A 25073-nucleotide genomic window follows, 5' to 3' on the forward strand; every position below is an offset into this window, starting at 1 on the left:
AGAACAAGCTGACTCACAGGCAACAATCACACCTGGTTAACTGGTTTCACGCTCTACCTCCTTATTGCTAAAATAGCTGCACATTACTCAGTGTTTAGGTAAATATTGCACTTTCACGTTGTAACTCATGCAGATGGAACAACACCTGTGATCAGGTTGCTGTTATTTGGGAGGCGGTTTAGCAGGGCTGACTGCATGTCTGGTATTGTTTCTGGGTTATAATGACCTGAGAAGGAGTTTACATCACACAATTACACATTATAGAGGGCTTAAAGGCTGCTGATTGTGGTGTTTTTGTGTCACATCTTTGACAAATGCTCTGCAGCAGCATTTAAGCCATCATGTAGAGGAGTAAAATCACCACAACATGTAATTTAGTGACTTTTGGGGCTGTAATTCAACATATTCTGGTTAAATTTAGATTTATGGCTTGACTTTAAATCCCTAAAATCCTTTCTGTGGCCATAAGAGTTTTGCTGCACATGTGGGCCAGTGTAACACACAAACATACGCAGAAAGAGTTAAAAGACACCACACTGTGGATCTCCACCCACGACGCGTCACGGCCGACCTTTCGCAGGTGTCACATTCAGTTTGTTTCGTTCTCGGTGGAACTAAGGTGATTCCCACAGAAACACTCAGTCCCTCATTTCCCGGATCCGGCGTGTCCGAACTCCTGTGGAAAGTTTGGAAAGTTTTTTTTCTGTGGGAGGGAGGGAGAGAGGCTGAGCTCTGTGCGCCACAGCGGCTCTGCGGAGCTCCAGATCGGATCAGTCCGGCTCTGCGCTCCGGGATGTCGGCCGTGAAGGCTCTGCAGCAGTGGTGCCGGGTCCAGTGTGACGGGTACCGGGATGTGTCCATCACCAACATGACCACGTCCTTCAGGGACGGCCTGGCTTTCTGCGCCCTCATCCACAAACACAGACCGGACCTCATGTAAGTAGCGACGAAACTACAAGACTGGACAACAAAAGACTTTGAAATGCTCGCTTTGTTAAGTTCCACCAGTCAGTTTGCGCTGTCTGCAGCCTGGCTGTTTAACTGCTGGAAATTTAGCCTTCTTTCAGCTTCATAATAGGTTTCAGCAGTTTTATTTATGACAGAGAACAAGCCTCAGCTTCATGGGTCTGAAGGAAACACAGGAGAATGAGCTCAGCTGTGGAGTTTAGGGAGTAAAGGGGCCAATCTGCAGCTCCCTGCCCCCCAAGTGGTCTGCACAGGGACCACTGACTTTGGGATGTTGGAAGTTTATATGGAATACATGAGAACTGGATTTTATTTTTCTGGGCCGTAGATCAGGATTTAAGTAAAACAATAAGAACCAAGATGAGTTCAAAGTGGATCAAACTTGAAACTGAAAGGAAAAAACGTCCACGTGAAAGTGCAACCTGTGTGCAGCATATGGAAGCAAATATAGTCATAAAGATCTGAACCTTAGAACAACTCAGTTTGGAATCATACTGATTTTATAGCACTGTAATATTTTTATTTTGAAAGCCATCTGTGTATGTGAAAATGTTCAGTAGTGAGTGTCAGACAGTGACAGTGCACAGTATTCACAGTTGAAAACACAGGACTAGATCTTACTGTCTGTCATGTAAGCACTGAAGAAGATGAAGGTGATGGAAGGATGTGCCAGAGGGATTCTGAAGTGGGCCGCCTACATCCTTGATGTTTCCTAGATGAGCCCACAGCATCTCTGGAGGGCTCATCAGCTACTTGTGGAGCCTCAGAAGTGTCTTCCTAACCTGTCATGAATTGTTTTGGTGCCCAGAAGGCCTTTACATCCAGAGCCATGTCTGCCATGGGAACCTCCTTTTGCAAGTCCTTCCTTCTGATCTCCAGACCTCCAAGCAGTCTGTTTGTAGAAGTCGTAATAAATTCTCTGCATCCCACCTCCACAGAGTCGACTCCAGCTGCAGAGCCGTGCTTCAGCTGCCAGCTCTGCATAGTTTCATGTGCTCAATCACTAACTCTTCTCCTGGCAGTTTGAGCTCAGTGAGAACTGCATCTCAAGTTTCTCGGTTTCTGAGGGAAATGTGATGTTTGCCATCTTCACCATCATCTTCTAGTCCATGATGAGGTGCAGCAGGCCTCACTCTGGTGACTCGGTGAGGAGACTTTCATGCATCTGGTGACTGGGGATTAGTGGCAATTTGTTTCCTCTTAAGTGTTGATGCAAGTCTCTTTAGGATGTTTGCAGCCTCCTGGGTGATGCTGATCATCCACCTTTGGCTTTGAAAAAGGCTGCTTGGCATAGAGCAAAGGCCAGCCTTGGTTCTTCCCTCCACCACTGATAAAGACTGAATTGTGTTCGAGGGAATAAAAACTATAGATTGCTCCCTTCAGATCTAAAAATTCACTTAAAATCAAGATTCAGCCTTAAACGTCCAGGATACCAAAGCCAAGCCATCAAGCATGAATGCAGTCGATCATTATCTGCTTCTTTAATAGCTGCTTATCTTTAATATTCACTGGAATAAATTGGTCTCAAGTGATGTAAAATAAAACTTAACACCTTTAAAAGCAAAATGTTAAAATGTCATTTGAACTTTAGTTAGATTAAGTTATGTGCTGTCACTTGCAAAGTAGCCATTTTATCAAATTTAAGGCTGCAGCTAATAATTACTCAAATCAATGTCTTCATGTACTGGTTCTGTCTGACAAATGTTCCAAAACACAGAGATACAGTCAGTGAGAGTAAAGGTAAAATAGCAGCAGCATATTGTTATACTTTAAAAGCAACAACAGGTGTATGTTTGCTGATATTTTTGACTCACCTCTGTACAGTGTGTCTACATGTGTCACATCCTCTGCACTCAGAATACATATCAGACGTTTATCTCTTATCACTGAATTTCTTCTGGAAAGGAAAAGAAAAAGATCAGCTCTTTGTCTTTTTTTTTCCTGGGACTTATTTGATAACAAGTAGGAAATTTCCACCAGGCAACAATGAGTTATACTTTTACTTTGGAAGCTCTTAGGTCTGAATGAGCTCTTCCCATTTAAGGCGTTTGGTTTCAATTTTCAGATGTTCCTAAGCCTTTACTCATCATCTTCGACTAGTTTTTGGACAGTTTCACACAGTGACGCTTGGTGCTGTTCCAGAGAGGTCATTAGACAGACACTGCTTTCATTCCTGGAGGAGACACAGCTGCTCCGGCTCTCTCCATTCCAGTTTTTACCCTCAGCCAGAGCAGTGTTTGTGGCGGCGCATTTTGTGTTTACATGGGCTGAAGCACTAAACGCTGGTTAAAGGCTTTGCTCCAGTCTGCCCAATATAGACACTGTGATGAACACAGGCTGAGTTTTGCGTTAGTCTCAGTTTTAGCTGATTGGTCACACCGTCACCGTCACGATGTGTGCTGCAATGAGGAAGCTATGCATGACCAAACAACTCATGTTCAGCCTGTACTGCCTGTAAACAGATGAAAGCAGAAGGGAAGTTGGATCACATGTGTTTTATTAATCATGTTTTTTTTTTTTTTCTGCTCTGTTGCAGCAATTTTGATTCTCTGAAGAAGGAAAATGTCTATGACAACAACAAGCTGGTAAGATGTGTTCACATTCTGCATTTTGACACCTGAATATTTTTAATTAGTTTTGTTTGACAAACTCAGATTTCCTGAACACACTCAGTGGCTCCCTTAATCCTGATCTCTATCCTCCTTTTGGTTCCACAGATGGCAGTGTTTGGTTAGACTGTAATATCTCAACAGATATGTCACTGATCGCTATGAAATTTTGCGTAGACATACATGTTCCAAAGATAAATCCTTCAGACTTAAAGGTCCAGTGTGTAGGATTTAGAAGGTCCTATCAGTCAGTGTAAAATCACATGTAACTATGATTGTTTGCGTGAGCTTACAATGAATCCTTCATACCTACAGAGGTTGTGGGTCCTCTTCCAGAAAGCCCACCATGTTACACTGCCATCTTTCTATGATAGCCCAGAATGAACAAACCAAACTCTGGTTTGACCATAGACTGTATATAAAGATGGACGTAGCATCTGGCTCCAAAATTGAAGCCAACCCGGAAGTGTCAAAAACTTGCAACATCACGCCGTCCGCTAGGGTTGGCTCCAAAAAGCTTTTTCTCCATAGACCCCAATTCATTTTTGGAGAAAATGAAATTTGATAGACTGATTTTCTACGGCTCAGGATTTTTTCCCGTTAGTTTTCATGGTCAAAATGAGAGATCAGGTAGCCGATCTTAAAATAAATCAATACTGAATTTTAAATAAATCGTTAAAGTTGGCGAAGCCAGGGGGCGTGGCTATACTTGATTGACAGTCCCATTGACTGGTCCTGCCCCTAGTTGCTCTCCGGTCCAGCCTGTTTGATGACGCTTTTTACGTCACTGGCCCCAAAAAATCCAAAATGGCGACCAGGAAGTAGCAAAATCCGGACTTCATTTTCTCGGCATTGAAACCAACGGGTGACGTCACGGTTAGTTCACGCCTGGGTTTGACACCGGGCCTTTCGCACTTTATAGGTTTTCAACATCCACTGTAGTTTCTCCTGTGGAAGAGGAGGATACAGCGAGTTATTGAGTTGAGTGAAACTTTAAACTTCATTATTAGAAACTATTTAAATCCTACAGGCTGCACCTTTAAATCAACAGCATTGGATATTTGTGCTTTTTGGCTTTCATGCATAACAATTAACTGGAATAACTTTAACTGATATTCCTTCTTTGTCCAATACTTTGGTTTGGAGCAAATACTTGAAAACTGGTAACATTTCAGTCCGTAATACATTGTGTTTGGTGTTCATTTCCGAATGCTAGCATGCTGAAAGCTGAGACAGTCTGTTTGTGACTGAGGCCTACGTACGGCCTCACATGGCAGTAGATGAATCATACTTGCATAAGTGATACCTCTGAGCTGAAAATAATCTTGTACGATAAGTTGACTAATCAAGTAATTGATAAGAAAATGAATCACTCTCCTGTTGGCTAATCATTTTTGGTACCTCTGCTAATACAGAGTTTCAGTATCGATATCAAAGCAGTATTTTCTTGACACCTTGGTTAATGGTGACTTGGCCACTTTATATTGGCATACAGCAAACTGCTCAGAGCATTAATGCCAAACTGTTAAAACCAGATACACCCAGCTAAAGCTAATGCAGTCTAATACAACTCTGCAATAGCTACTACCTTTGTGAATTAAAATCAACGGTTTTAGAGTCAACTGTGTGGTCATTTTGGAGGCTACATTTTGTGGTACTGTTGAACTGTACTGCATTGCACTCATGTGGTGTTGGAATAATTGAGGAAGAATATGAGTTTCTGATGAAGAAAGCTAATGTGAAAGCCGCTTCAATGCGGAACAATAACTCAGAAAGTTGGTGAAAATTTTGTTTAATTTTTGCCAGATTGTAGACGTGAAACTGGCAGACAGAAGTAAATGTTTGGTTGATGGTGGAAAAACTTGGTCAGTGGTGTAAATTCACATATTGCTTGATTTAATTTGTAATATAATACTGGGTTGTAACTGTTCCTGTCCACATAGACTGGCCTAGATTAGTTAGAAGGGTAGTGGCCATTTGAAAATATATCAGGTAGAGCAATGTTTTCATGCAATCCGCTATCTATATGTTGTTTAAATGCTCCGAGCAATGAAATCCATCTTTTGTTGTAGTGTCCACATTGTTTCCACGTTATGAGCACATCAGAGTTGGAAGAACAACTTCCTAATTTGGGGTAAATGGGGCCATCTGAAGAGTGTAGGCAAACACAAAGCAGAGTTCCTGTTATTTTGTCCATCCCATTAATAGGGGTGAGGGTAATCTAGATAACTGAAATTAAAAAATGAATGCTAATAAGTACTGAAATTGTTCTAAAACAAGCAAACTGAAGTTGTCAACTTGTAGGAAAGTTCATAGAGTAAATAAGGAAAAAATTAAAAAATGATCATCAGCACCTCGTCGTACTGTGTAACTGGATATTTTCCACGTCAAAACGCGTTTTATGTTGGCTGGGAGGAGAAATCATCATCAAATATGGAGTGCTTCCATGTGAGGATTTTGATTTGGGCTGCATTATTCTGTTATGAGCTTTCACTTTCTTTCTGAAGCTTCATTAATGGACTCTGAACTGATCAAAACTCAACATCTAAAATGTCTGCTCTTTAAACTAAAACAGATTAAAAGCGACAATTTTCAGTAATTACGTGACATTACGTAGAATTCCATCTCAAACAAAGTTAACAGTTTAGTTAATCAAATAACGATACACCAAAAAAGGACTGAAGTGCCAGAGGGTACACCAAAGTAAACAGTGTTTTTATGATCATTTGGTAACTGATTAAGTTTTACTGCTGGTGCTCCTTGGCCTGCCTCTGCTTGTTGCTATTTCTTCCTTCCTTGAAACTAGTGAATGTGATTGTAGTTTGGAAATTCCTGACTTACTACTCATCACTGATGTTAGTACATGTAGTTTAGATGTAACATGTGGCCAAAGAGATTCTATTTGAGATATTTGTGTCTGCACTTTTGCTCAGGCATGTCAAAACAGCGGCCAAGAATGAAAGAGAAACTGCATCAGTCTCAAAAGATTATCCAGAGAAAATAAAGCTGATATTTCTATTTAACTTCAGATTTTTCTGCTATGATGTAGAAAAAATCTTTCATGGAGGCCTCACAAACTCAAACAACCTACTCTCATTTGATTTGTTGGGACATCAGGCTTGTCTAGATTGAAGAATTTTTTCTTTGTCAGATAAAGTTGATTTTATTTGCAGGCGTTCAGTGTTGCAGAAGAGCAACTGGGAATTCCAGCACTGTTGGATGCAGAGGACATGGTGGCTCTTAAGGTTCCTGACCGCCTCAGTATCCTGACTTATGTTTCACAATACTACAACTACTTCCACGGACGCTCCCCAAGTGAGTATTAGCTTCTCACGGTGTCTGTTTCTGCCTTTTTCTGTGTCCCTTTGTCTCATCTGTACGTCTGAATGTTGGCACACAGTTGGAGGTATGGCAGGTATCAAGCGTCCGGCTGACGCTCCCACCGATGAGCCGTCTGGGAAGAAGAACCAGCCTGTGACGGCTAAGGTGTTCCCTCCCTCTAAACCCGCCAGAGAGAACAGCCCTCCGCCGTCCTCCAACATCACAAGGCCCGCTCCTTCCCCAAAACAAAGCAGAAATACAGCAAAGGTCTGAATACTTCACACTGCATTGCCAAATCAGGAAGCAGTTTTCAAAATGCTCTGTTAATCTTAAACACTCTTGATTTTCAACATGCATTACTGACCAAGAAAGTGGAAGTTTATCAAGGCAAATGCGTCAAAGATGACACAAACAGTTGAAGAGATGTCACTTTGTCTGTGCCAACAGATGAACACAGTGCCATTGCAAAACAAACAAAAGCACGTTTCATGATGAACTTCCCCCCCTTGTCCCGTCTCTCCTCTATTGTGTCTGTTCTAGGATGTTCTGGTGGATAAATCCCATCAGACAGGGACGTTGAGTAACAAATGTGTGTCCTGTAACAAGCATGTTCACCTGGTGCAGCGACATCTAGTGGACGGGAAGCTCTATCACAGGAGCTGTGCAAAGTAAGGACTTCATAATCTTGGTGTAATTAAGTTTAATCGCCGTTAATCATCAGTCTGTGATTACAATAATGTAAAAGTTCACTTTGTAACTCCAGAAAGCTAATTAGAAAATCATCTCATCATTAATGGATTAGCAAGCTCAAAGTAAACATGATCTCAATTTAATCGTATAATTATGTCTTTAAAAACTGAACTGATGATTTATTTTTAAAGGGGATTTATTAAAGTGAATTTAGGAAAAATCTAATTCCGACTATTGATTTTTGCTTTACTACTTATATTTGCTTTTATCTAATCACCTACATTAAAGAAAAACCTGACATTTAACACCGTTTTTTAAGTTGCTCAGTTGCTGTGTATAAGAAATCAATAAAGTATTATTTTATGTTTACATTGTCTGCAGGGAAAACACAGTTTCTACATCCAAAGCATGTTCTTGTTGCAGCTTTCTTGATCATTTGAGATAAATTTGTAAAAAAAAAAAGCAACAAAATATGTGATATGAAGGTTATCGGCAGCACTTACAGTTAAGCTAGGCTAATTAGCTTTTAGCAGTGCTAGTTTATCTGGTGTTATTTTATGAAATAGAAAGATGCAATGCTTATAATATTTTTGGATGGAACAAACTCTGTTCTTGGCTTTTGGACCATCATATGACAGTGTTTTGGATTTGCAGGGCAGCATATTTTACTAAAAGTGGTGTATTTAAGCTAAAACTGCAGCAACAGCAGCTCTGAGAGGCCACTCTATGAGCTCTGGACAAGAATTTCTTCATTCCAACCTCTCTGTGCGTTGACTTCTGTCTTTCAGGTTACTTTCACCTACAACTGCGCCTCTTCTAAATTTGCCCACGAACACCCGCGTCTCCAAATTCACTCCCCTCCCAGACTCCAGTAAAACCAGTACACCTGCTCCCACTCACACACCTTCCAGACTGGGACCATCATGGCTGACACAGAAACCCAGCGTCTCCAGCACTTTTTCTACTCCATCTCCTTCCCAACCTGCATCAGGTCTCTCTCCCGCTGCTAAAAAAAGTCCGACCGCTTTGGTGTCCAAACCTGCAGCTTCTCCTGTCACTACAACCAGCTCCACCAGCAGCAGGCCCACCGCTGCCCCTCGGACCTCCACTACTGCCGCCAAGACACACCAGTCTAAACTCAAGTTCTTCCTATCAGACAAGACTGCTAATGATGAAGAGAAAATTACCTCAAGTGTCGACATAGACATAAATAAAGGTCAGAGTGTGGGCGGTAAGACGCAGGAGGCCAAAGTAGGACAGGCTGTTACTGTGGTTGTAAATGCTGGTGGGACGAGAAAAAAAGATGCGAATGAGAGCTTGGATAAAGTTGGGGATAAAGCTAAAGTAAGCGGTGTTGGTGCAAAAGTGGGTCTGAAACAAGAAGACAGCGAGAGTAACAAGGCAAAAGCATCAGCAGTGGCCATCATCTCCAAGAAACTGGCTGAGGAGAACAACAATAATAACAGCAAGCCATCGTGGACAACTGTAGCGCTGAAGAAAACAGAAAAGTAAGTAATCAAACCTGAGACACACAGAACCGCGATTAAACTTTACTTCTTGCTTCGTTCTGACCTCTGCTGGTGAAGGATGGCATTTAACCTGAGATTCTTACTTCTGTTCAGGCCTCAGGCTCAAGTGGAGACGCCTAAGAAGGAGACGGAGGGTGGCAGAGGGAGGGTGAGGCTGAGAGCAGATCGGTCAATCCTCGCCGACTTGGTTTCTCCAGATCCCCCGAAACCTGCTCCCACTCCGACCAGCGGGACTGGACTCAGAGCCAAGACTCCAGAGAGAGGAGACACAAAGCCTCGCAGCGCATCACCCTACATCTCAGGTTAAACTCACACAGTTTTATTAACGTGCACAGAGTGGTTGAGCTTGGTAGACATGTTGATATTCTCTCAGGAGTCTTGTCACATGTCTTCTTGTCATTATTGTTGTCGGCAGATGACAGTCAGATGTATGTGAATGTGTGTGGCAAATGTGCTGAAGGTGTGAGAGGGTGCTGGTGGATTTTTTACATTTACTGTGTTTATACTGTATTGTACTATGGCAGATGGACTCAAAAACATAAACTAGTTTCAAAGCAATGAACAAAACTCTTATGTGTAATCTAACATCTTAAATTAAAAATATATTATATATTTATGTAAACAAACTATCTTACTTTGTAATTCTCAAAGTGAAACCTAGCTAAGCTAACTTTTAAAACACACATTTTTGATTGCTGTTTTAGTCCATCTAAAAGTCATATAACTGAGCCACCACGCAAAAATAAAGAAAGCATTTAACTGCAATGAGACACGATTTAAATCTGCAGGGAATTCAAGGAAATTAAATGTTTAATGGAGACTAAAAGGAAAGTAGTTGCACTTAAATGTGGCATGCATTTATTCCAATGAAAGCTGCTCTGTGCAGAGGCAAAGATTGTTTGTTTGCTTTAGTGTTTTGTGCTTGTTCCACTGACTTTACACTGAAATAATAGCATTACTTAAAGTCACAGAGCATCAGCTCGACAAGAAAGTGGAGAACAAAAGTTTGTCAAACCAAAAAGACTCTAAAATAACTTATTACTGTTCAGGGAAATTTGCAGAATTATCGTTAAAAGCGGTGGAATGTAGTTTTTTCCCCCAGAGCAAGGGTAAAAGCAGTGGCTGACCTGGACGACCCAGCAGCTGAGTGGTTAGGAATCAGACCACATTAGTACAAACTCCTCAGGCCAATAAATCCACAGTTCACTTCCTGCCTGGCCAAACATTTGCTGCAATTTCCATACTCTTTTCCCCACATTTTGCATTTCCCAAATAAAAGTAAAAATACCAACAAAAACCAAAACAACCTAGCAATCAGCTGACTCCTCCTATCCAGCTGTTGTGATGTATCCAGTAACTGAGAGGCTTCACTGATGCTTTTCACACATGCATGCCAGTCTGCTGAATGTATTGTCCCTATCTCTAGGGTGCTTCAGTAGAATTTCCAGTCTCTGTTGATACCTTTACAAAGCCGTTAAAGACCCGTCTTTTTTGACTTCCCATTGAGCAACGCTCTTGTGATTTTTCTCAGTTTTATTTATGTATTTTTGTGCCTTGTCTCTGCTTACTTTGTCTCTTGCTTTATTGTGAAGCACTTTGTGACTTTTTATCTAGAAGGTATTTGGATGCAAAAGATACTACTGACCTTTCTGTCATGTGTTTGACTTTGTTGGTGGAAAATGCAATCTCTTTATCATAAAAAATAAATACAGGAGCTGACATTGAATGGTGTTAATTTCTTTTTTCTCCACAGCATCAGAAAATGAGTCTCCTGCAGATTGGAGGTCGATGCTCAAGCCGGTCGCCAAAGAAGTCAAGTAAGACTTGTTTTATTGACCGTTTGTTGTGTTTTGTCACTGTTTTTATGTTTCTGGGTAGTTCCTCTCCCCTACCGGCTGCTAGTTCTGGTTTGCTAACAGCAGGAAGTATCTGTACGTGGGTGGGCTTTCAGCATATCGACATCATGGAGCATTAACTGTACGGGCTCTTTTTTCCTCCTGATCTCCTGTCCATCCATCCATCCTGTGATCCAGTCTTTCATCCATCTCCAAACATTCCTCCCTCAGGAAGCCTGTACCTGCTGCTCCTCCAAATGGCTCGGCCATCATTTGTAGTCGGAGCTTTCAGTCTCTGCTCTTCCGCCACATACATGTGAGGCACAAATGGTGTCAGGACTGAGCAGAGTCCTCCGTGGTGCAACATATGCTCAGCACCCAGAGGTCCTCTCCCCACATGACCTTTATGCCCACTCTCATGAATCAAAACTAAGAAGTGTAGCAGGAGGGAGAAGGAACTACCTGTACGAGCTGATAAACTACCTCAAATTAAATTCTATCTCTTCCTCTTTAACTGGTCGTCCTTCATCCTTCCACAGACCTGCTGGTCCTTCACAGTCATCCACTAAACCATATCCTAATGGAGCTGGAAAGACATCAGATCTCTCGGTTGGGCCTTCATTGTCGTCCTCTCATCTTCCCACCCCAAGCATTTGTGTCACTCCAGCAAAGGGTAAGAGCATGGACACCTACCTGTCATTCGGCTATGATTCGGACAAACTCGTACACTCCTATCTCTCAGCAGTGTGTTATTCTTTGTGGACATGACAAATGTTTCTACCACAAATGATCTTATAAACAGAATTTTATATGAATCACACCCTCAGAGTTTCTTCCTTCTTTGTACTTTTGTTTAAAACATTTTATCTCTTTCTTTTTTAGGAGTTCAAAATGGTCAGAAGGAGCAAACTGCGAATGGTATCGAGTCCGAGTTGAAGGTTTCCAAGGTATAAAGCCACAGACAGGAAATGAATTTGTTATACCCTTTGTCTTGCTTTTTTAATTATGAAAACATTTGAAGATGACACTTTGATCCAGTACTTATTTATCCATTTTGTGTGCAGAACACTGCTGCAGCTTCACTCTAACTCATCTTTCCTGACAAACTAACACTAAGTTTCCTAGCTCATGCAAGTTAGACGTAATTTAAGTGTCACAAGATGAAAGAAATAGGAAAACTAAGAAACAGATTTTTTTTTTTTAATTAGCTGTTGAAACATTATTGGAGGAATTACATTAACACATTACCATTATTTTATATGAATGTATTCACTTTACTGATCTTGTCACTTGTTTTGGTTCATGTCCTCCATTTTATTTTGTCTGCTTGTGTTTGCATATTTGTGTCACATCTTAGATGAAGCCAGACTACATTCCCAAAGAGAAGATCATTAAGGAGCTACAGGACATTGAAGATAACTTGAATGAGCTGGAAAAGAGAGGAGTCAAGCTGGAGGTGAAGCTGCGTCGCAGCGAGGAAGGTGAGACAAACACATGTAGTGTATGAGCCTCCTCTTCAGTCAGGACAGTGTGAAATACAAGCAAGACTTCAAGGAAGGGGTGTATATTGGATTAACTCTGTGTGTGTGTGTTTGTGTGTCAGAGGGTGACGATGACTCTGTCATGGATGAGCTCATGGTTGAGTGGTTCAACTTGATCAGGAACAAGCAGGTGGCCATGCGCCGGGAGTCTGAACTGGTCTACATGTGAGTACACACATGAACACACTTAGAAAAGGGGCATGCCACCATTTAGCGATTAGTGAAACAGACTTGTGTCCAGAAGGTTGACAGTTTGAATTCCCAGTGTCCTCCCTCCTCCGTCCCCCAGCAGGGCGTCCTGGAACAGGGCGGCTCACCCCCCACCAGCTGCAGGGACCAAACACAAGTGTGAAGCAGGATGCTGTTCAATAGAACACATACACCGATCAGTCACAGCATTTAAACCACCTGCCTAATATTCTGTCAGTCCACCTCGTGCTGCCAAAAGAGCTCTGACCCATCAAGGCCTGGAGTCCACAAGTCCTCTGAAGATGTCCCGTTGTATCAGACACCAAGACATGAGCAGCAGGTTCTTTAAAAATCAGAGAGTCCAAGCTGACCCCTGTCCACTGCCTAAAGCACCTAACAGGATCGTGTCGGCATCAGAACAGGACCATGAAACGATGGAAGGAGAAGGAAGCCTGGTCTGATAAATCAGGTTTTCTTTTACGTAACGTGGATGGCTGGTGTTTCCCTAGAAATGAGATGACAGATGATGCACTATAGGAAGAAGGCAAGCCGGCAGAGGCAGTGTGGTGCTTTGGGTAATGTTCTGCTGGGACGCCTTGGGTCCTGCATTCATAAGGAGGCTACTTTGATTTGTAGGCATCTACCTAAACACTGCTGCAGATCACATATATCCCTTCATAACTGATGATAGTGACCTTTGGGACGTATCACATAACCATGAGGACATCAATACATGTTCTGTACTATTGAGGTTTCATATTTTTTACTTTACATTTCTTACTTTCTTCAAGGTATTTAAGGGAAAGTATGTTTTGAAATTCCACTAAATACGGTTTTGACGATGAACTGACAGCAAGATATAGTTTGGGCTTATTGTTTTCTTTTAATATTAGGGTTGGTTGCTCATTCCATGCTTGCGTGTTCTCCTTTTTTCTTAAGTTTCTGGGCTTTGTCTGGTAGCCTCCTGCTTCACATTACAATGCCATGAACTGTGGTTATTTCCCCAAGTAAAGTCTGCAGAAATCAAGACTTGTGGAAAATGTGCTCGAGAGCCCCAACACATTTGAAGACTTGACACTTGGACAGTCCTGACCATCACAGACTTAATGTGCTTGAAAATCTGTGAATCTCTGACACTGTGATTGGGCTACAGAGTTGACTGGGTCTCCAAATTCCACAGATCTTCATCCAGTCGTCTGCTGGAAAAACATGTCCAATTTACAGAGTCCTCACCTTGCAACGTCCAGGACTAGCAGTCTGCAGCGCCACAGCTCGACACGCGGCAAGCTGTGATGCACCGTATGTTCTCACTGCTCTCTATCGAGGCCAGCATTTAGGTTTACACTCATTTGTGCTACAGTAGCTAATTTATGGGATGGGACCACAGCGGCCAGCCTTCATTCCTTCTGCCTATCAGTGAGCTTTGGACACCCACGACCCTGCTGCCAGTTCATTGGTGGTCCTTCCTTGGACCACTTCTTGTTGGTGCTAATCACTGCATACTGGGAAGATCCCACAACACCTGTCATTTTGGAGATCCTCTGATTCAGTTGTATGTCCATCATAATTTTGCCCTTCGCTAGAGCCTCATGTTGCCCATTTGTCCAGTTTCAAGAACTGATTGTGTACTTACTACCTCATATATCCAACCTCTTGATGGTTGCCTTTGTAACCAGTCGGTGGTTTTAGTGTTGTGACTGACTGGTGTACCCTTCATCTGTTCCTTTGACAAATAAGACACTCAGAGTTGTCAGTTTTTGCATAGCTTATGGTGGCTGGACCATTTCAAATTGATCTAATCAATATTTTAATTTTAAAAGTGTGCAAGAGGTCACTCGTGGTGACAAACCTTGAGCTATACCTCACGAAAGTGTTTCGGTGTTTTTCAGTGTACGACCTTCTGTTTTCACAAAGAGCACAGTGGGTCATTTAACAGCCAGGAGAGCCAGATATTATACTTAGATTTCAGTGGAGACCTAAAGAAAGCTAACAGGAGAGTGAATATTGGTCTTAAATTGATCAAAAGGCCTGAAACACAACTTCAAACTAATGCAACTGTTTCCATGCCGACTATATAAGGTGATATGCAGTTTGTATTGTGTTGTTACGTCTGCACTGCCTGTAAAAACTACGGTCCTATTATGACTCGTGAACTTGTTGTATGGCACTTATCCAGGTGTTTTTCTCTGGACTAGATCCTTGCTTGTGTTGTATTTACTCTCAGATGTGTCTGCTGACAGCGCTGTCTTGAAGGCTTGTTTCTTCTGATCCAATGTCCACAAAAACTGATTTCTCCGATCATTCTGGTACTATTACAACCTGTAGCTGCAAACAACATTGAATTTTTGTAATACTGAACATAGCAGACATCATGTCAGCTAAATTTGGTTGTCTTTGCCCCGTACCTTCTGGCTAGTATGAGTAATGGTATGGAGAATGTTTTTCTGCTGGACTAAAGGTTTAAGAGTCCATCTTTGTAAATATAAGTGAGGCTATATGAGGCGAGAAGTCTGCTTTTAAAGTTGTGCTGTCAAAATGACAGGTCAGGATTGAAAACTTACACGTTTAGATAAACCATAAAACAAATTACCCTGTGTCTGTCTGTTTTTCTTTCTGTGCAGTGGAAGAACTCAGGACCTGGAGGAAGAGCAGCCCAATGTTGAGCAAGAGCTCCGGAGACTGATGGAGAAACCAGGTGAGGACTTCAGATGAGCAGCTTCAGCACAGAGACAGGACACCTGGTCTGACACTACAAATCTGTTTGTGTGTGCAGAACACTTGAAAACAGCCTGGGACAGAAAGAAAGAACAGCAGCTGATGGAGAAACTGGTGGAGATTGTCAACGACAGAAACGCGATTGTAGATGGTCTGGACGAGGACAGACTCAGGTGAGGGTGGTTACATCTATGCTGTGTAAAACATGGAGTTCTTTTTGTACATGGTCACCAGTTTTCAGACAGAAGCTGTGGTACCATAACAGCCTCAGAATAAAAGTGCCTCCTCTGCACCACTTCTGTCAGAACATGCAGGCCTGATCAGCTGGTTAAGGTGCGATGGTGAAACAGTGTGGATTATCTGTTTAATATGAAAACATTCACACCAAATGAGCATGTAAAGGCTTTATTCTCTTTGCACGTTTTTCCCACGTCCCATTCGATAATCTCAATGAGAACAAGTCCTTCCCATCAGTCTTTCCTTTGGACTTTCATCCACTGGCTGCTGGTGTTTGCTGTAAAAAGGCCAAAAAGTTTCATGTTCTCATGCACTCTGCCCCTGTTTAACTTAGCACATGTCAACAAAAGTCATATTTCTCCTTCGAGGCATGTAAATGCACATCTGATTGTATAGTTTTATTTTAGCGTCCATGTGGACAGTTAAGTTTAATCTAGAAAGAAATATGGTCCATGTAACCCCAGACTCTTTTTAATAGTGAAACGGTCTAGTCGATCATGACCTTTTCAGAATCAACTGATTGTATTTCACTTGCTGAAGACCAGACAGAAAGTAAAAATCCCCACAAACAAGAAGTGAAGAATAGAATTGTGTTACTTTTAAACTGACAACTAAATAAGGAAAGTGGTTATACTTCTTAGACTTTTCAACTGATGTGCATATAAACCACCAGCATTTGACCTCATAGAAGTGCTAAAACTAACATTTGAGGATCAGTTATAATTAATTATTACTATATTTCTTTAAATATAAAGTATTTGTGTGTTTATTGATGCTCAAATGTAGGGAATTGTGCTCTGTTTGTTTGTCTTTGTTTAATATCTTTAGGTTTATCACGGCAGGCCAGGCAAATGAAGTGATTTAAAGACAAGAGATTTTAGTGGGCACTTTATTCTGACATTTAACTGACTAAATGATAATCAATGTGTAAAAAAACACACACAATAATAAGATCCATTAGGCCAGCTTTAGCCCAGTCAGTCATTGTTTCATTTTCTTCCACTTTGAGTGTGTCACAGTCCTGAATGCATAAATTCAGTTTATACAACAAATGCTGACACACGTTAGGACTGGTGTTAATCTGTGTTTGCTTTTTGCACGTTCTCTCTCTTTCCCAGGGAGGAAGAGGAGGACGAGCAGCTAAACAAGATGATGATGAATTTCAGTGAGTGTCTCCACCACCTCCACAGGCCACCTGCCCCCCTCTCCGCTCTGTTCATTAGTTATCACAACCTCGGTGTCACTGCAACTTAGTTGGCTTATAAATTATCCAATTGAGGATTTCCATCATGGACACCTCTAATTGAAGTAGATAGAATTCTCATTGTGGTTTATGGAAGTGTGTGTGTGTGTTTTCGTGTGGTGCATTTTTTTTTTTAAGGGTGCCACTGGCCGATGTTTTCTGCTAATGGAAAAAGCATCAAACAAAACGCTCCCCCTCTTTTTGTCAGCAGCGTTCCTATTAGACAAATGGATAATGTAGACGGTTAATTTGACCCTCTGATAGCACAGAGTCAAAGCCACCTTCATTTGCAATTCATGACCGGGAAAGCAGGGCTGAAATTGAGGAGATTTATTGAACTTCAGTGAAAGGTCATTATGTTACAGCGAATGAATGCCGACTGTGGGCTACAGACTAGCCATTTCATTTTAATGTATTCATAAAGTTAACGCCAAAGTTTCACAGTTCACTCTCACTTTCAGTAAAGGCATGTGCTAGTTTACACGCATGTTGTGTCACATCCAGTGCAGATGTTCTTTGCTTTGACTGGTTAACAGGTGTCGGGACATGTCAAACACGTGACTGGGTTGCACCAGCTGTTCATTAACCGATTACTGTCAGTGTTAAAGTCCTTCTAAGATCTTAGTGGCTACTAGCTAGTTTTAAATCTGTGGTTTTGTAAATCGGTGTCTAACATTAAAACTAAGCTTAAAGAGTCCATCTATGAACATTTTCAGGTTTAAAAGTTTACATTTGGGGTCTACTAGAATATGTTCACATGCTTTAATGTTCAAAAAACACCTTATTCTCTCATGTCTGCTCTGATTGGTCAGCTGGGCTGTTGAAGTCAGACAGTGTCGGTCGGTTATGTATCGTAAACCCAGATCTCTGAAGTGTAGCTCTAGTGAGGAAATGCTGGCAGAAGATGCTCAGTCTTCGTTTCAGAGCCAAACCAGAAGTGTGTGAAAATGTGTTGATGGTGACGAGGGGTCAACCAATATCTCTTGTTCTCCATTGCTGATTCCAAAAACAACTATTAGTAATCAAGGAGGCTACTATTCCATAATTGGAACCAATATATTTGCAAAACTTAACTGGAATGCCTTCATTTATATTTTAACATTTCTAACATTTTTAGATGTGTTAATTTTAATTCGAGGTGAGTGGGCAATAAAAAAAAAACATATTAGTATTTCGAATAAGAACTGATGAATATTGGATCCAATGGTCAACCAAATAATTGGTGACGCTGATAAGTAACAAAAGAAAAGCCTCAACTTCAAGGCTAATCATGCGGTGTTTCAGGTAAGGAGCAATTTATTTTTTTATTTTACTTTTATTTAACCAGGAGAAATCCCTTTGAGATTAAGAAGCTCTTTTTCAAAGGAGTCCTGGCCAAGATAGGCAACAGCGAATACAAAACACAGTTATAAAATGACACAGTTAAAACATAATTAAAATATGAACAAAAAACAAAAAATGTACATAAATTTACAAGCAAATTATGAAGCACTCAGTTTAGATTTAAAAGCACTCAATGAGATTAAATTGGTTAATTTCCATTCTTTCTGCAACATATTCCAGGTGCAGAGCACACAGAAGCCTTTTTATCTATTTCAGTGCGAACATATGGAACAGAAAATGTTTCCTGTAGGCCTGAATAACTCCCTTTTCCATATCTTTGGGTCCTGTAACTTTGCAGACCTTTTACATGCACCTAAAAGCTCATAACACACTAATGGAAAGGGTAACGTCTTTGCATGGGAAGTAATCTAGAGTCCTCAGCTCTGTCATCATCTGGAATAACTTTTAACTGTTAAATATTTGGAGAGCAGAAATCTAGATTATATTTTGGTAAATTTACAGTAGGTATTACTTTGTGCACTTAATGTAAGCACTCACAGAGAAACGTGTTTCTATCTCTCTCTCTCTCTCTCTCTCTCTCTCAGACATCAAGAAGGACAAACCAAAGAAAAAGTCTCCGATGTCCAAACTGTTCGGCTGGGGAGGCAAGAAGGAGGGATGATGCTCGGCGCTCACCGCTGTTTCTTCCTTTGATGTTTCTGCTGCTTAATGTCAGTGTGCTCAGCTTGTGATTCATGGGATAACATGGATGCTGTGTGTGTTTGTGTGTCGGCATGTGCGGTCTGTTATCCTCAGCGCTTCTTGAAAAACGCCCTTCCCTCTGTCGACTGCGTCACTCAAGATCTGACGTTGCTCCCGCTCCCTCTTCGTAACACACAAACACACACACAGATGATGTGGAGGGGTTAATGACTCACCAGTCTCGTGATGTGATTGGGTTCAGTGCTCCAGTTGTTAGCTTTAATCCCCTTCTAGTCTTAATCTGTCTACTTAACGCTCACACACACACACACACTTGCTGTCTCCTTACATCTTCTTGCTTGTGCAACTCATTGAAATGTTTTTTTTGTGTACAGTGAGACTGATGCTAATAAGAGTTAAAGAGCAAGATTCATTAGTGAGGTCAGACGGCTGTCTCCTGCTCTCTGCTCATGTTTCAGTCTGGACTACAAAATGCTTGTGACCAAACTATGTCAGTAACATCAGGGTCAGTGTCTGTCTGACCTTCCTGTTGTACTTTTATCTCCAAGCTACTTCCTACTGTACGGCGTAAACGGCGACACTAAGACATTTTCTTGGACAATAACTCATAGCACTGCTCCTTGGTTGGGTTTTATACTGAATCATTCCTGTATATAACGGTGTTTTGTACGCCAGTGGTTCCTAACCGGAGTTCATCTGATGGTTCAGCAGGAAAACAAAAACAGTTTTGTTTTTTTTAAGAATTTCTTTTTTAATGAGAATTTTCTTCTTTGATGAGAAATGAGTCATACAAGTACAAACACTATTTGGTAAAGCTGTCATAACCTGTAGATAGCTTTGTGATGAGGACTGTATGTCGCTTTAAGGTTTGACCCCGAAAAGTAGTCATATTTATGTATTTCATGAGCTCTCGCTTCATTGATTTTTGGAGGAAATGGTCTGTATTTCTCCTGTGGACTTTTTTTTTAATGTTTGATTTTTTTTTTATTTTATGGCTGACAGGAGGAAAAGGATGAATCTGATTTGTGTCTCAGTATTTGTTGAACTTGCTGCTTGTGTGTGTTGGGAACGCAAATAATTGTCCACATTGGACCTGGATTTGTACATGTTTGTAATATTTCTTAGCTGCATTAACTGAAAAGCGTTTGTCATCGTTAGATATTTTGTGTTCCAGAGGCGCTGAGGCGACTTTTGTGTGCTGTGACCAAACTGCTCACATTTAACAGAACTAGTGCATAAAGTTGTATAAATGTTAATGTTCTCATCCCCTGTCTACTTACAGCAGTCTGACTCGTAAATGGAGAAACTGTCTTGGGTTTTTAAATGAAGTACTGTAGTAAATTCATTGAGCTCTATTAAAAAAATGACAAGCTTATTTGAAGTTTGCTTCTATTAATTTAGGAATGTCATCATACTTAAATGCAATTTGAATTAATTGTTATTTCTGGTCGTTTTGCACAGAATTGCTATGAATGAATTGCCGGTCATCTTAAGTTGGTTGCAGTGTCTCTGTGTGACCACCAGGAGGCAGCATGTTCCTGTCCATGTCAGCACATGAGGCCTTCTGTCTGAGCAAATATCAGATTGGAGGTACATCCGAGAGACTGACTTAAAGGTGTTGGTTTTTTTCCGACTTATTCCCTTTAACAAAAGTTTTTAGCTTTGGGGTTTTGTTTAGTTTTCAGCACTGCAGACAGGTTGAGCGAGCCTCAAATGCGACCTTCTTCCCCCATTTTCAGTTTAAGTTATTGCATAATGCACATGCTGCGTTTGCTTTATCTTATTATTTTGTTGCCATGCCTGGTAAAAGAACAAAACAAGACTAAAACAGAATTAGAAGTGCAAAAATAAAACTACAAAAAAACGGCTGAAGCTTCTCTGAAACACTAAAATATTGCAATAATCTGAAGCAGTTTGTTGGAGAAGCTGCTTGATTTCTACATTACAAATCCATCAGACAATTTAAAGTGAGATGGAAGAAAGAAGTGCTTGTTTCCTAGCCAGATTTAAAAGACTAGTGTGCAATTTCTGGTTCAGATCTATCACATAAAAGTGGCATGAAAAATTAGCAAAACATTTCCCGCATTGAACAAAACAAAACTGTAATTTTCATAACAATGATACCTTCCATAAGTGGAAATAAAGTGTGAACACAATGTTTGGATTGTATATTTTGCTAGGTGTGTAGCTGTGCCTTCATTTTAAATAGAAATAATCCTAGTGAGCCACCTTCAGCTTTGAGTACCTAAAATCACTCCAGTCTCTCGCTATATTGGACCAACAGATCATTTCTAAACCCAAAAATGAGCGGTCTGTTCAGCTTGTATCATGTTACCTGTAAAAGCTACAGGTAAAGGAGTAAACGTGCAGAAAAAGCCTGCGTGGGAAGGCAGTAGGTGCTAACAGCTGCTGGATATACAGAAACAAAGCTTTCAAACATGACAACAATTCCTCTGCTACAGTTAAAATACCCATTTACAAGAGAGGGGAAAGGGAAAGAGAAAAATAATGCAATAGCAGAAGAAAAGAGCAGATAAATTGACTTTTAGCTCCTCGTTGTTGTTTTTAATGTGCTTTAGTGTGAAAATACAAACCGGTGTAATCTGTCTCTCTCTAAAGGCAACATCTGTTCCTGTTGTTATGTGTGAAAATGTTTGTTGATTCCTCCCTGAAACCGTGATAAAATGTTCCCTCGCTGCACCGCCGTGTGTCTGAATCAGTCACGTCTCTGCTTAACTTTGGAACACGTTTATCTTTGAGGGGTGAAAATGTGCCTTTAAGTCGCCTCAATGAGGAACAGTTCTAAGGTGTGAGACTTCAGCGCCTGACTGTAAATATACCTTTGAGGTGGGTCATTTACATAACACAGTGGGCCTCGTGTTATTCACACACACACTTTTAAACAGTCCAGTGAATTTCTGTGAGGCTCCACTCTGTTCTGACTGAACCGCTCGCGTCCCGTATCCGTTAAAACCATGTTAAAGTCGCATAAACTCCACATTAGCATACAGTCAGCCTGTTGGTATTGTTGTTTCTCACACTTTTATCTCCTTTTCCTCACTTTTTTTTAGGGTTGTAAGGAAACTCTGTTCACAATTGGACACACTGTGTACATCTCACTGTTTCTCTTCATCCTTTCAGAAGTGTTTAACTTATGCAGCCTGCACAACTCAAGTTTTCTTCTTATGATTCATTACTTTCTTCTTCATGGTGTGAAACCTGCAATATGTTTATATTCATCATTATTTAGATTAAAAATAGCAGCACTGCACTGTAAAAATACTCCATTACAAGCATGAAAAATCCTACATTTCCAAAGTACAGAAGTCTTGGGATCAAAATAAAGCAGAGCTGTCACATTTCAAATAATCATGTATATTATGGGTTCTAATTACTAACTAGTTTATGTGTACGTCACTTCTGTGCTGCAGCTGAAATTCATTTTAATTCCTACTGGGAAACTTTATTATAATGTTTTAGTTATTTATTAGTTGACTTTTATGAAATCAAAAATCTATCATGTCTAATCTGTGAAGTATTGAGTAACTAAAGTTTTAAAAATAAAAGTACTGGAGTACAAATCATGCTTTTTGCCTCCAAAATGTGTCTTTTATTGATCAAATTGAGCAGAAGACACTTAAATACAACTACGTAAAAAATAACTAAATGAAACACAGTAAAGGACAAGTACATTGAAACAAAACGCATGAAATCAAACATGAAAAATACAACAAAAATTTACATCTTAGTACAGTACATCAACAATAACAATACATACATTTAAAAAAAAGCTTAAAATGAAATATGCTTAAGTGACATACATAAAAAATAAAAATGCATAAAATTTAAATGAAAATTAAGCATTTCAGTAATGGCAATTGCATAGATGTATAAATACTTATAAATAAAGGTAGTTGGGTAAAATGCGAGTACTTGAGTAACTGACAATAATTCCATCACTGTAAAGGAGCCACATTTATTTGGAGTTGTGTCTGAACAGCTTTGAGCTCATTATTTGATCTCATTCAGCTCCTAAACACCTTCAGCTGCTTCACGCTCCACTCATATACTGATGTTTAGTAGTTTACTGGTCTATTAGTGCGTTAAGATGCTGCATTGGACCCGCTCAGATTACATTAAGGCTGAATATTGTATGAGGCTGAAACGGGTGGATTTTACATGACACTTCAGGTGTCTGCTTATGGATCTGTTTGTTTCTTTCACTTGCTGTGAAATTGCCTGCACTGTTTCTTTTTTATTATCAGTGGTGTGACTTCCTGAGTGTGTTTTGATGGATTTCACGAGATTCTTCTAAAGCAGTGAGAGGTCATAAAGCGGACTGCATGAGGAAGTTTAGAGTGCTGTAATCTCATTGTGTAGGCCGCGTTATTGAAAAAAAATCCATCTGTGGATATTTAGACGGCACTTGGATTCTTCAGTACTTTGTATTCACACACTGCAGCACAATATGTTCTGCTGAGTGAGAATAAGGTGTAAAAGTGATGACAGATTCGAGAGTGACGACAAATTTTTGCATGAAGGAGGAGAGGGGTGTGCATGGAATCCATAGCAAAGTGATTTCTGGTGTCGCTGCGAAGCGTACAAACACAAGGCAGGATGAAATAGTGGCGACTGAACTGCTGCCTTCTGATTTGTTTTTGTTATTTTGGCGTCTGATCCTCCTCCGCTGCGTTCTGACAAAGAGTGCTGTCTCAGTATAAGCGTGTCTTTGTGATGATGGCGCTGGAAAAGCGATCACAGCTCAGGGACCCCCTCAAGAACCTCTGGATGTCGCCCGTGGAAACCCTTTGCATGCGGTGTCCGGTAGCACAAACGCACACATTCAGTAAAAGCGCACACACACACACACCTCGGTGGTGGTGGTGGCGACAGGAGGGAAAATCATTTGAGGATTTTGGTCCGGGTCTCCCTCTTTGTGTTTCTCTAAGTGTGTGTGACAAGCCAGCAGGGCAGCCTCCTCCATGGATGGATACGTCTGTTTGTCAATGAGTAATGTGAAAGACAGAGAGGATATGTGCTCAATGAGTCACCAGCACCATCTATCAGGGAGAACATTTCCACTCATATTTTCAAGCTTTTTGAAAGCTCTAATATTCGTCTGGTACATTTAAAATAGAAAAAAAAGAACATCCACCTGAAAAGTGATGAAAAGCTGTGGGTTTTCATTTTGAGGACTGATTTTTGTCTTTTAACTAAGCGTTAAAATACAAATGGTGAAGATATTTTACTTAGGAAGTATGAAATATTGCGAAAACAAGCTGATCTAAGTATTACAGATTGGTGGCACTTCACAAGGATAAACCCATATTCAGTGTCTTAGTGAGTGTTACCTGATCAGTTTTAACTCTTTAATTCTGTGGAACTTTACTAGAGAGGTAAATGCTGTTTTTATAAAAGATAATCATTCATTTGGGGTTCTGATGATGGTGGTGAAGACTGCTGTCTATCTAAAAAAAATCTCCCAGAGGATTCACATCATTTTCATCAAACTATTTAGTGACCCCTTATGGATGGAGGCATCTTCATCCTGGAAGAGACCGGCTCCACCAGGATGACATGTCTGATCACCCAGAGCAACTTTACATGGATTTGCAGTGATCAGAGGTAGACAGGTGGAATCAAACCAGCAGCATTCAATTCGTAACAGAAACTTTACATTGTGGTATAATGAACTACAGCCTTGAGCAGCTGACTAAACGTTAGCCTTACATTCTAAACAAACAATGTTTGGGCTCAACAAAGAGTTTTTATCATTCTTTTCGAGTTTGGACAACTTCTAATTAAATTATGTTCAATCATGAAGCTACACTGATTTTGGGGAATTAGCTTTTCTTCTGCAATCAAACGTCCGTACCTGTCTCTGGATCTGGAGCTACACGTCTCTGATCTGCAGTTTCTGGCCTCAACGACCTCCAAACTGTTCATTGTTGTGTCTGCAATTTTTGCGCTCTTCTATCCTGCTTTCTCTACAGTTAAAGTTTTTGTTTTTGTTCCATCCCGCTGTTGACAACTGCTTGCTCATAGGGAATCCAGAGGCACCCTTGGGCTGTTGTTTTTTCTGTTTAAAATTCATTCAGGAGATGACATATGTTGTGAAGTGGCACTTTTAGCATAAAACTTGATCTGATTTG

General features: G+C 40.7%; 1 protein-coding gene across 1 annotated transcript; it reads left to right on the forward strand.

Annotated features, from left to right (window-relative positions):
- Window positions 1-762: 762 nt before the first annotated feature.
- Window positions 763-20296, forward strand: micall2b (mical-like 2b). Its single transcript, XM_022211067.2, has 16 exons — window positions 763-936; window positions 3503-3551; window positions 6749-6890; window positions 6976-7163; window positions 7437-7564; window positions 8375-9094; window positions 9209-9417; window positions 10869-10932; window positions 11490-11623; window positions 11833-11897; window positions 12308-12431; window positions 12554-12656; window positions 15302-15375; window positions 15454-15568; window positions 16751-16797; window positions 18804-20296. The coding sequence occupies exons 1-16, from the start codon at window positions 794-796 to the stop codon at window positions 18878-18880; spliced, it is 2382 nt and encodes a 793-aa protein (XP_022066759.2). The 5' UTR covers window positions 763-793; the 3' UTR covers window positions 18881-20296.
- Window positions 20297-25073: the final 4777 nt, after the last annotated feature.

Source organism: Acanthochromis polyacanthus, chromosome 3 (genome assembly GCF_021347895.1).
Source record: "Acanthochromis polyacanthus isolate Apoly-LR-REF ecotype Palm Island chromosome 3, KAUST_Apoly_ChrSc, whole genome shotgun sequence".
Classification (NCBI taxonomy): Eukaryota; Metazoa; Chordata; class Actinopteri; family Pomacentridae; genus Acanthochromis; species Acanthochromis polyacanthus.